The 11,846-nt window shown below is 36.7% G+C and overlaps 2 protein-coding genes across 3 annotated transcripts; one reads left to right on the forward strand and one right to left on the reverse strand.

Annotated features, from left to right (window-relative positions):
• Window positions 4,626-6,713, reverse strand: LOC107640279. The gene is made up of 4 exons (XM_016343817.1): window positions 6,347-6,713; window positions 5,586-6,234; window positions 5,243-5,433; window positions 4,626-5,164 (listed from the first exon to the last, which is right to left on the reverse strand). Exons 1-4 carry the CDS (start codon window positions 6,711-6,713, stop codon window positions 4,626-4,628), a joined length of 1,746 nt encoding a protein of 581 aa, XP_016199303.1.
• LOC107643164 lies at window positions 7,699-11,597 on the forward strand. Of its 2 annotated transcripts, XR_002362509.1 has the most exons (3): window positions 8,679-8,908; window positions 9,032-9,214; window positions 10,947-11,212. XR_002362509.1 is itself a non-coding variant. In XM_016346742.2 (2 exons), exons 1-2 carry the CDS (start codon window positions 8,030-8,032, stop codon window positions 11,402-11,404), a joined length of 1,101 nt encoding a protein of 366 aa, XP_016202228.1. In that variant the 5' UTR covers window positions 7,699-8,029; the 3' UTR covers window positions 11,405-11,597. The 2 variants fall into 2 exon arrangements, 1 of the variants encoding a protein (XP_016202228.1); XM_016346742.2 differs by lacking the exons at window positions 8,679-8,908; window positions 9,032-9,214 and adding an exon at window positions 7,699-8,672 and having other exon boundaries at window positions 10,947-11,597.

Consider the following 11,846-nt stretch of genomic DNA (forward strand, 5'->3'; position numbering starts at 1 on the left):
TTGTGTGTAATTTAAATTTGTGAAAAACACAACAGGAGGGTAGAAATCGCCAACTCCATACATCAAACCTAAATGATGGAGGCTAATTGCAGCGGTTGAAAAAAAAAAAAAGTTCACCGTGAGAGATTGAATTCACCGTGAGAGATGGAAGCCCAACTTCAAGAGTATTTTAGGGCATTCAAAGTAAAATGGTAGGAGCGCTTGGGTGAGGGGCGAATTGTTGGGGAATGGACAAGTCCACTGCTGATCTGGCCTAAGGGGGACGCATGGATAGCTGGCTCAATCTATCTTCTTCACGGGTGAACTTGAGTAATGCACATTGTTCCAAAGTAAAGTCATTTTCATTTTGCTTCATTCAAAAAAAAATTAAAGAAAGGGAGGAGGGAAGGCATGCATGAATGGTGTTCTTAGTCCCAAGAGTTAAAATTTGAAACTTAAAAGAGTATAATAATAATGGTGGTTCGTGATCTCATTAGACCTGAAGAACACATGGTGCTATTTTTAGATCATCTTATATATATAAGTTAATTTATTTAATATTAATTTTAATTAGTATTAGTGTTGATTGTATTAGTTAGTATTATTTAGAGACTACTAATATGTTAAAGTTTGTTAGTACAGTTTAAAAATGTAGTGTAGTTAAGATATTAGTAAAGCAATTAGTACTATAATATTTACGTATATGTTTTGAAATAACTAAAAAATTGTTTGTAGTTAGTTAAAATGTTAGCATATGTAGAGTAGAGTGAAATATTTTTAAAATATTTAGGGTTAATATAAAATTGATGTGATTAGTTAAAATTTTAGATTTTGTGATATAGTTTTTTTGTAATATATTTAGGTATAATAGAAATAGAAATAATATTAAAAGTTAAGTTGTATTAGAATGAAAATATTAAAAGTTATTATTAATATTTTTAAAAAAAATAAGTTTACGAATTTTAGTGTGTGATTATATACTAGTAAATCATGAATGTTAGGTTGTATAGGTTCATTTAGTTTTCATCTTATGATTTGTTAGGAAATGATCTTTTTGTGAACAAAGAAATATATAATTTTTTGACAGTTGGACTTTGGAAACTTAGGTTTATTTTAAGGAAATTTTTTGATAAAAAATAAAATTGAATGAAAAAATAAATTTTCGGACTGCAAAAAAAAATGATAATTAAAATAGAAAAAAATTAGCAAAAGTTATTTAATAAGTTTAATTATATGAATAATTAAATTTGTTTAAGAATAGTCTTTTTACATATGAAGCTATTGTATTCAAATGTTAACAAAAATAAATCATTCAAAATATGAAGGAAAGAGTTATAATTTGCTTATTTTAAGTTGTATTTTTATTCCAAGTGTGAAAAAAATTAATGATATATGCTCTAAATTTAATTCTTATCATAATTTTTTATTTGGTTATCAGGGTTCAAGATTATTGGATCCCAGGCATATGAACGTGCCAGAACCATGTGATCCAATTGCTACTGAACTTTTGAATGAGATTGGATTTGGACACATATCTCGCATTGGAAGAATGTAAGGTCATTCGGCAATGTTGACAGTCTTGGTTGAAAGATGACATCCAAATACACACACTTTCCATCTTCTGACTGGTGAATGCATGATAACATTGGAGGATGTAGCAATGATTCTTGGCCTTCGGTCCGATGGCATGCCAGTTTCAGGGTTAATGATAAGCAGTCAAAGCCTCCTAATGGATGAGGGTATGGATCAGTTTGGAAGTGCACCCACAGGGAAAGATTGTCGGAAAAGTTTCATTAAGTTGATGTGGCTTAGGCGGTATAAAAATAGTATAGACTTGACTGATGTTTTTGCTATACAAAGGTATGTAAAAGCTCACATTATGATGCTGTTTGGTACGATCCTATTCTTTGATAAATCTGGCACCGGAGTCCATTGGAAATTTCTGCCATTGCTCCGTGAATTTCACCGGATAAGGGAATTTAGCTGGGGTTCGGCATGTCTTGCCCATCTGTATCGATCACTGTGTCGAGCATCACGTTTTGATTGTAAGGACATAGATGGTCCGGTGCTTCTCCTCCAAATATGGGCTTGGAAGCGGATGTCCTTTCTAGCTCCGGTTCCTCGGACTCCACGGTTTCCACTAGCTTGTCGGTATGTGTTACTTTGTATAATGTGGTGCATAGTGTCTTAAATTGATGCTTTTAATTTGACTCTTAAATCATTTCGCATAATGAGTTAGTTACTTGAGTAATGAAATTTGTTTTGACAGGTGGGTTGATTGGATACTTCTGTCGAATGATTATAGAATTTGGACAACACGATGGTTTAGGGAGTTATTAGATACAATGGATGATATTGTTAGGGTATAGATTCATATATTAATTTAGTTGTCATTTAATCTTTCTTTACAATGCTTAGCATCTGTTGAGCTAAAATTTATTTTTTGCCATGTTGTTGCAGTTTGTGTGGGATTTATACAACGAAGATAGGATTTCTCCCCACCTGGTGTCGGCCGATATTCGTCACGACGGATTATGTTGGAATGCAACGGTTTCTCTTATCTCATTTGAGTGTATGGAGTGGCATCCAACCAATAGGGTGACGAGATAGTTTGGTATGCAACAAGGCATTCCGAGAGCCCCAAGAGATCTTGGCGGTGCGCATAACAATGTGTTGACTGGACCTAAAAATTTAAATTGGATTGTAGCACACGATAAGTGGATATCAATATGGTAGGATCGCATTAATCGCCGACTTACTGATCTTAATGCGGTTGTTACTTTTGATGCGTTTGAGTCTTATATGAGTTGGTACAAATGTCAATTTTCAGATCACTTGCTATTGGCTACAGTCAATACTCCTGGTGTCCAACCAGTGCATACACCACCACAGTCACAAGTACATCCACAACAAGAAGTTCAACAGGGTCTTGAGGTATCCTCTTACAACCAAGATGGTGTTCAACGGTGGTTTATCCCTGAAGAGGATCAAGCCGCCCTGAACCAAATTTGGAGGTTTCTCGATGATACAGATCAATCACATTGGGGCAGTTATCCAAGTCAAAGTCAAATTCTCCAACCTCAATACGAAAGGCCATTTGAAGTGATGTCTGGCCGCATGTCTTTAGATTCGACACTTGACATCCCATCGATGTCTTGCCATTCCTGGGATCCATCTGGGGGTCGTTTCTCGTTTGACTCAGGTAGGAGTGGTCTCGGCCGAGGTGTTGAATTTGTTGGTCCCGTAGGTCCTAGTGGGAGCATACCTCGTTTTGATCTTAACACAGTTGCAGCAACAATTCAAGAGAAGGTCGAGGCAGAGGACGAGGAGCTGGAGGCAGATGCCTTTATACGCACCGTAGTGAATGCACCCCGTGATAGGATGGATGACAGTGATGACGAGGATGCTGATGATGATGACGACAACACTGATGAGGATGAGGATGATGATGATAATGATGGGGTTGTTGAGGATGCATGTACACATGCGACAGGTAGTTTAAATTGTGTTTACTTTAACTCCATACAACTAAATCTATTAGTAAAGCTTTTGTTGTGTTCTGGGTAGGATTTATCTTTAATTCACATTTAGGGAACTCTATATAGCTGTGATTATGGTTTTGTATTGTTGTATAGATGCTGGATGTGCTCAGGATAAGGGTTATGACTTACGGAATGATCCTCTGCGAAGAAGTCGCAACCGATATACCCCGGCAACAATCAAGAAGAATGTTGGCAGAAAGATTAAGAGTATGGCAAAGGCGGTGAAGAACAAGTTTAGCAAGTAGTATGAGTGCCTTTGTTGTGGTGGTTTTTTGTGGTTTGTTTCATGCAACACTTTGTTATTTTGTTTTATCATGTTTGAAGATATGGACTATATTGAACTTTGTTGTTATTGTAGTTTGTTTCTTCCAAGACTTTGTAGTTATTTTTATCGTGTTTAAAGACATGGATTATATTGGATTTCATTGTTGTAATGGTTTGTTTTGTTCAGGACTTTCTTATTTTTTTTATCGTGACTTTGTTATTTTTTTTATCGTCATTCATAGTAATAATTAGGCGTATGTGTATAAGTTTTCTACTATTAGCAAATGCTAGCTAGTATAAGTTTTCCTGTGCTACTTTTAATCTGTTAGATAATCCAAGAAACAAAAATGTTATCTATCGAAAAATTGTTACTATTTTTAGTTCATGTTATTTTTATTTTATAATAAGTTATTTTAGTTAAAATAATATTTTGTTCATTTAGATCTATTCAAATTCAATTCTGACTGATGTGCACTCTTAGTTAGATCTACGTAAAGCATTTACATGAAGCACTGAATTGGTGTGACTACATACATTATCACTTTAATCACTAACTACTTGGTCCATTGCCTCCTATATTGGATCCACCCCTATGAGGACATCTACTACAACTATGACCCTCCGCACCACATAGCCTGCACCGCCTAGGAGCACACATCTCGCGCATGTCCATTTCATTCAAGAATCGTGTGATTTTTGGACGCCCTTTGCACACTCGCCTGAGATTAGGATTAGGTATCATCCTTGGTCCTTCAACCACTGGCCATGTAGTTGGGTTTTCCAATGGCCTAAACCTAGCTCTATAGACCTTTCTGACCTCATCCATCCGGTAAACCTCATTCACATAAACTTGCCAATCAAGATGCTGGTTCGCACAATATTCAAACACATGGCGACATGGATTCGATCCACCTGAAAATCACCACAATCACATTGTCGGCGGCGTAGATCGATTGCATACTCCATACCGGATGGCATCCCATGGACCTCGAACACCTCATTCCGCCTGTCAAACATACTAACCTGAATGTTTCCGAATGCTCGCTGGTTTGTTTCAAGTCGAATCATAACAACTTCAGAAAAAACATGTCCAGCATTAATGCGTGCCTCGGCCTCGGCCCTCTTTCTGGTGAACAATTCATTGAGTCTGTAAAAAGTGGCTCTAACAAGTGTTGTCACTGGAGGATTGCGTGCCCCTTTCAAGACGCCATTGATACACTCAACTAGATTCGTGGTCATATGTCCCCATCTATGTCCACTATCAAATGCCAAAGCATACTGATGCCGAGGGGTTCTATCTAACCACCGAGTATAAACCTCGCCGCGGTCACATAGTCGTTGGTATCGCATATTAAATTCATGCACTGTGCTGGAATAGCCTATTTCAAAAAACGACCGTTAGGCATTTACACACAACGAAAAAGATTCGAAATTCTATAATGTTAAATTTTATTTACCTATGTTGACAATAAGCTTTTGCAAGTACGGTGCCTTGAACTTTCTCAAAAAGTTCACTGCTATGTGCTTAATACAATGCATATGAATAGCTCTCGGAGGATCCCATGCTCCATTGCTACGGGCTATGGCTGAAGTAATGGACTCATGACGATCAGAAATAAGACCCACACCATCGCGAATCACGACATGTCTTCTCAAATTAGAAAGAAAAAAGTATCATGCATCAGCAGTCTCCTCTTCAACAATGGCAAAGGCAATAGGCACAATATTTTTGTTGCCATCTTGTGATACTGCAACCATCAGAACTCCCTTGTATTTTCCATATAAGTGTGTGCCATCTACCTGCACAACTGGTTTGCAATGTTTGAATGCTCTAATACAAGGGTAAAAACTCCAGAACACATGCTGTAATACCCGGGTATCCTGATCCAACTCATCTCCTCGATAAACAGGAACATTTCGAACTGAACAGCTACTGATGGTTCTTTGTTACACATAGCTTTAAACCATATTGGCAGAGCTTCATATGAGGCCTCCCAACGACCAACAATCTTCTCCACTGCTTTTTGTTTTGCCAACCATGCTTTGCGATAGCTCACGGTGTAATTGAACTTTGCTTGCACATCTGCAATCACAGATCGCACTTTCAGAGATGGGTTAGCTTCAACTAATGGCTTTATCACTTCTGCGATTGTGTCTGAGTCCAGCTTGCAGTGGTCTTGAGAAATGGTAGATCTGGTGCAAGTGTGGCTACCGTTATAACGTCTTATTTCCCAACAATATTTCTTTCGGATCAAACTTACCCTGATAAGCCAATCACAATTGTTGCCATATTGTACACATTTGGCATAAAATATTGTTGGCTCAGACTCGTATACCTGATAGTCAACTCCTCTACAAATTGTATAGTCTTTGATGGTTGCAACCACAACTTCTCTGGAACTGAATTCCATCCCAATAACAAATTCACTGTCTACAACAATAGGTGGGTCTGCAACAATATCACAAAAAGTAATTATACAATATGATTTACCAACCTCGGTAGAATCATCATCTCATAGTACAGAAAACATATCTACTCTCTTAATATCATATTCACATACCAACAGTCACATACTCAGGAAACTCTGGTGCATTCAACGCTGCAAGGTCCAAAGCGCGCATAAAAGACGACTCCCCAAATGGATGTTGACTTGCTAGGACATTTGCCACTTCTTCTACATCTGGCTCATTAATGCAATGAACATCGTCTCCATCTACGTTTGGATCATCTATTTCATAGTTGCCTTCAAATTCATCTTCGCTTTCACTATTGTAGCCTTCCCAATCCATGTCTCTATCGGCTTCTTCAACACCATAAGTCAAGTGTTCGAACTCAACGTATAGCTCGATGAGAAAGTCTTTTGGTCGACTTTCGTGATATATTGAAAATATTTCTTGCATTGTTGCTTCATCAGTGACATACTTCATCTCGAATTGTATGAATCCTCCAAATACTATTAAAGGATATCTGTACACAACACTAGTCACTCTTTTCAATATCTGAAGATCTATCCTTTTCACAAATTATACCTTTTAGTTCTTCAAATAATATGGTGAAAGGAACAACAATATCAAATAGGGGTGTTCATGGATCGGATCGTATCCGCAGATCCGCGGTAAATATCCGCATCCGATCCGAAAATTGCGGATCCGATCCGCACCCTTTAAGGATCAGATCGCGGATATCTGCGTATCCGATCCGCGGATCCGCACAATAATAACTATATATATATATATTTACTTGTTTGTATGTTTTAGTTAGTAATTATTATTCATATATTGTATTATTTTATTTTTGTTATTTAGGAAAAGTTTGATTAAAAACATTTTAGGAATAAATATGTTTAAAAGTGTGAAAGAAATATTTTGATTGAATTTTTTACATAGAAATATGATTAAAAAGAGAAGGTTCAATTATGCAGATATATCCGATATCCGATCCGACATTAAAAAATGCGGATATCATATGCGATCCGATCTGATGGGAATTGTGCGGATCGGATCGAATTTTCAGCCATATCCGATCCGATCCGATCCGCGTACACCCCTAATATCAAATGGCTTCTCACACATAAATTTTACACCCTCAGATGTCTGAAATAAAATTTGGCCATTATAATACACTCTTAAACGAATTCTATCACCCATTTTTTTCCAATATTTTTTTAAAAAAATTAGATACAATAACAACAAATTTACCTGAATGAAAAAAAAATAGACATAGAGTGAGAAGAAGAACAACAAAACGAAGAAGATAAATGTGAAACCTGGCTGAGACCTTATTTGTAGTTGATGCAATTCATTTTTTTTTATTTTTTGGACAAATCGCCCCTTCATACATCAAGTCGCCCCCACCATATCTCAAGTCGCCACTACCATTTTGTTCTATTAAAAAAAACCTCCCTACACCTGTGCAGTAATCGCCCCTCCCATTTTTTCTAGTTTTTTTTTGTCGGTTTCCGTTCCTCCACAAATCGCTGGCAGCGATTTAAGCCTATGTCTAATATTCAAATAAAACACGAATTCACATCAAAACCGGGGGGAATAACACCAAAGGCACTCCAAATGTTAATAAATAAAAATGAGCCCCATTAAAACACTAGAGTGAAGTTCAATGTTCCTCTTCAACTAACTCGTGTTCACTTCATCTCACCATCCTACCTCAACTACCGTCACTAAACCCCACTTCCTTTGTTTTCCTCTTTCTTCCAAATCTCAGCAACTTCTACCACCTCTTCTATGTCATGGACCTGCAGCCCGAAACCGCCACGAGCTCCTCTCCCACCTTCGCTTCCATCGGCCGCAGGAGCTTGAAGGACATGTCCATTTCCGAGCTCATTTCAGTTCTGCGCGCCGATTTTGACACCGTTGAAGAGGTTTTGTTGGCCAGAGATGCCAAACACAAAGCTGAGATCAGTCCACTTTATGAACAGATCGAATTAGAGAGGCTAACGAGGCTTCGACTGGAATCGGAGCTGAAGACGAAGCAGGAGGGGCAGCGTTGTCACAAGTGTGAGAGAACACAAGAGGGTTACGAAATGTTGCTGAAGGAAGTGAAGAAGAGCGGGTTGAATGATTATAAGAACAATGCTATTATTGAAGAATTAAGGAACAAGAATCGAGAGTTGGAGATTCAAAATAGCAAAGCAACTGATGAATTGGCTACGATTAGGATCAGATGCAGTGAATTGGAGAATGCAAGGAATGCGAGTTTGGCTTCCATTGAGAAGCTTAGGGTTGAGAATTGCAAATTGAGAAAGGAATTGAATAAAAGGGTTAATGTTTTAGTCAAAGATGAACAAGACAAGGAATTCAATGAAATGGATGTTTGCGGTTCTACCTCTTTGCAAAGAATTAAAGACATTGGCAAAGGCCAATCTTCATCAGGTATGGAAAAATTCTACTTGCTTGTAACTAACTAGATGGATAAGTTTCTTGCTTGGGCCGGAGAGTGTGGTTGACTAGAACTCTAGAAGGCTGATACGAACCTGTATGATGGTAACTAGGGAGAAATTAGATATTTCGGTATTATCCGAGGAGTACTACACATACAAGTTATTTGGTTTACAAGTCATACAAGTTGGGAGAAAAGCCTATGCCTTTCACATGTTGACCCGCACTAGGTTCACTTATTCGAACTATTTATTTTTTTTAGCTTAAATGGTGCTTTTATGGTAACCATAAAGTGCTGACATGAGCGCCTTTGATACCCTCCATTAACAATATTTGCTTCTTTTTACCGATAGGAATCCGTTTAATATAAATAGGGCAAGGCTCCAATCTTTGCCACCCAAATTGAGTTCTCCAAGAGAAGCTACCCTTCCAGGGTAACTTGAAGAGAAATTGTGGTGGTGTGGTGGGCTCGGGTTTCTACTGTGATAGAACATAACCAACTAGCTTGGTGGTGTAACATTTCTGCTTGAGGTAAGGTGAAATGCTTACATGGTTGTCCCTCCTGTTTTTTTATTGTTATTATTAGTAGTAAGGAAGAGAGACTTAACATGAGGAATGAATATGGCTAGCCAAATGAATAAATAGATCGATCCAGGACTTGCATCATTAAATGCACCATTATTTACTAAGGATATGTTTGAATGTCTTTTCTTTTGGGTCTTTTGCTGTTATTGATTGGTTGATCCCAGTGTATATGATTTCCTGTTCTATTAAGTGAGCTGAAGTAGCTTGTAACTTCTCACACTGTTATAACTTAATCAGAAAATAGCTTGTAACCGGTAACTATTTGTTGTAACTTCAACTGAATAAATACTCATTTTCTTCTTTTTCTTTCGAGACATCCTTTTTCAAATGATTGATGGTGGATTCCAAAGAATAATTGGAAATTATAATAAATTGCAGTTTGCATTAGAGAAGTATTTGCTAGTGCAATCTCTTCTTCTCTCTTTTTGGGCTAACAGAAGACTGACCAATTTTGAGTAGAACATATTTACATTAGAGTTATGCTATATAAACAGCTCGACAACCGGCAACCTTCTAATACATGTATGTGTGAACCACTAAAAATATTGTATTACACATACATGTTACCTGATAAAGCAAGCTACCAAATGCATCATCAGTAAGCTGGCTGCAGATTCAGTTAGGATATTTGTTAGTTAGTTAGTTATGAGCAAGTGTTAGTTGGTTAAAGTTATGTCAAGTAGTGTAACTTAACATGTATATAAGGTAGAAAGCTAGATAGGGATGTTTAGAATGTGTAATTCTATTCTGCATAATGATATTCAGATTACTCTCAGTCAAATGCTCTCATCCATCTTTTGCATCTTCTTCTCTGCTTCATCATAAGCTTTCTTTCTCTCCAAGAAAACTCTCTCTTCTCAACTTTTACACATGTATTAAAGAGTTCTTAGTTGTCAGAGTTGTTTGTTTTTTTTTTAATTTAAAAAATAAAAAATAAAAAATAAAAATAGAATATTTCCAAGAATACGAAAATCTGGGAGCCATTGCTCAAATGCACAATAGGCTTCATTTTGCTGGAGGATGCTGCGCTATCATATTTCACCTCATTTCGCATAATGGTGGCCCATAATGAAGCTTATTGGCTGACAAACTTTCATTACGTGATACCAGCCACCCTATCACGGAATAGAGCCTGTTGGGCATTTACGCAAAAACTCCCAGAGTTGCATATGCCTGGAAATATTATATTTTTTATTTATTTAAATAAAAAACAGTAGTCTTTAGATATACTTTGTGTCTGCATTATCTTGTGTTCATTAGTCGGATGATGTATTCTTAGTAGTTGTTAAATAGTGTTTTTGACTTTCAAAAAATGGATGTGTAAATTAAGTGGTTTTAATTTGTTTTAGGAAATAATTATTTCTTTTAAAAAACCCCTTAAAATGATGTCATTAATTGAATTATGAGTGTTATGGTGTTACAATGTTAAGGTTCTATTTTTATTTAAGTGTTGTAATTTTTGGACTTGATTTGGTAACAAAGGATAGGTTAGTGTACAAGCATCCTGTGTATTTAGATAGAGTTTGGCAAACAGTCACATCCAAATGGTTGATGCAACATAAGTAGGCTGATTACACAGTTTAAAACAGTGACCTTGAGGATTGACAACCTTTAACTGTTGTCCAAACGTTGTCCTTCACCTAATTTGGTTACAACGTTTTGATAAATTGTTTGCTTATGTAGGTGGACTGTTCTTTAAAGTGTTGGATATGGATTCATGCAACAATGTGTCAGGGGATGCTGCATTTGAAGCTGTTGCTGAGGTTTACTCAGAGAGAGATGACGATGGACATCTAGAACCAGTTCCTAGAATGGAGTTTGATTCCTTAGAAGCTGTTCAGACATTTTACAAGAGGTATGCCAGGCTAATTGGTTTTGGTTGGAAGATCAGGACCTCGAAAAAAGGGTTTGATGGGAGACCAAATTATGTGGTACTTGCATGCACTCGTGGGGATCGCCGTGTATCTAGTATTTCGACAACTCTTCCGACCCAATTCACAAAATGTTCTGCAAAGATCAATGTGAAGAAAGGAAAAGATGGAAAGTGGATGATTAGAAAGGTAGATCTTGATCACAACCACGACTTAAGCCCGTTAAATTTCAAATACTCAGGAAACACGACTATTAGCACACTCATTTAGGATTAATGCGCATTTAAATGCTTTATTTTTCCTTTTCTTAAGCCCATGTAAAAAGCTTTTACTACACGTTAACTAACAAAACTCCACCGTTTGAGTTTTTATGTATAATGTTGGACTTGATTGGAACCTTTGCCCCATCCCATCTTCATGTTTCTTATAAATAAAATTCATTCGTCAAGTATTTATTTATTTATTTTATCTACCACCTTGATATCATGATATGTGATCAGCACTCGAAGATGTGGTAAGAGATTCTCGTTTAACTATAAAAAGAAACTATCAACTAACTGTTACAAATCCAGTAGATAGCAAAATGTAAGTCCTGGCTTGATATTAAAACTAAAAATAAATAAATCAATTTAATAAAAAATTAACGAGTAGTAATAATGTACTTTCTTAAATTATCCAATTAGTTAATTATGAAACTAAAACTAAATTTTCT

The sequence above is a fragment of the Arachis ipaensis genome, chromosome B05 (assembly GCF_000816755.2).
Source record: "Arachis ipaensis cultivar K30076 chromosome B05, Araip1.1, whole genome shotgun sequence".
In the NCBI taxonomy this organism is placed as follows: Eukaryota; Viridiplantae; Streptophyta; class Magnoliopsida; order Fabales; family Fabaceae; genus Arachis; species Arachis ipaensis.

What these genes read in the sequence shown, in the direction of transcription:
- LOC107640279 (XM_016343817.1), bottom strand. Translation starts at nt 6,713, where the DNA reads ATGAAGTATGTCACTGATGAAGCAACAATGCAAGAAATATTTTCAATA. An exon ending in TCCTGAGTATGTGACTGTTG is followed by an intron (nt 6,235 to 6,346) that starts GTATGTGAATAT and finishes ATATTGTTGCAG; the next exon opens with ACCCACCTATTGTTGTAGAC. An exon ending in ATTGCAAACCAGTTGTGCAG is followed by an intron (nt 5,434 to 5,585) that starts GTAGATGGCACA and finishes TAATTTGAGAAG; the next exon opens with ACATGTCGTGATTCGCGATG.
- LOC107643164 (XM_016346742.2), top strand. Translation starts at nt 8,030, where the DNA reads ATGGACCTGCAGCCCGAAACCGCCACGAGCTCCTCTCCCACCTTCGCT. An exon ending in CAAAGGCCAATCTTCATCAG is followed by an intron (nt 8,673 to 10,946) that starts GTATGGAAAAAT and finishes TTGCTTATGTAG; the next exon opens with GTGGACTGTTCTTTAAAGTG.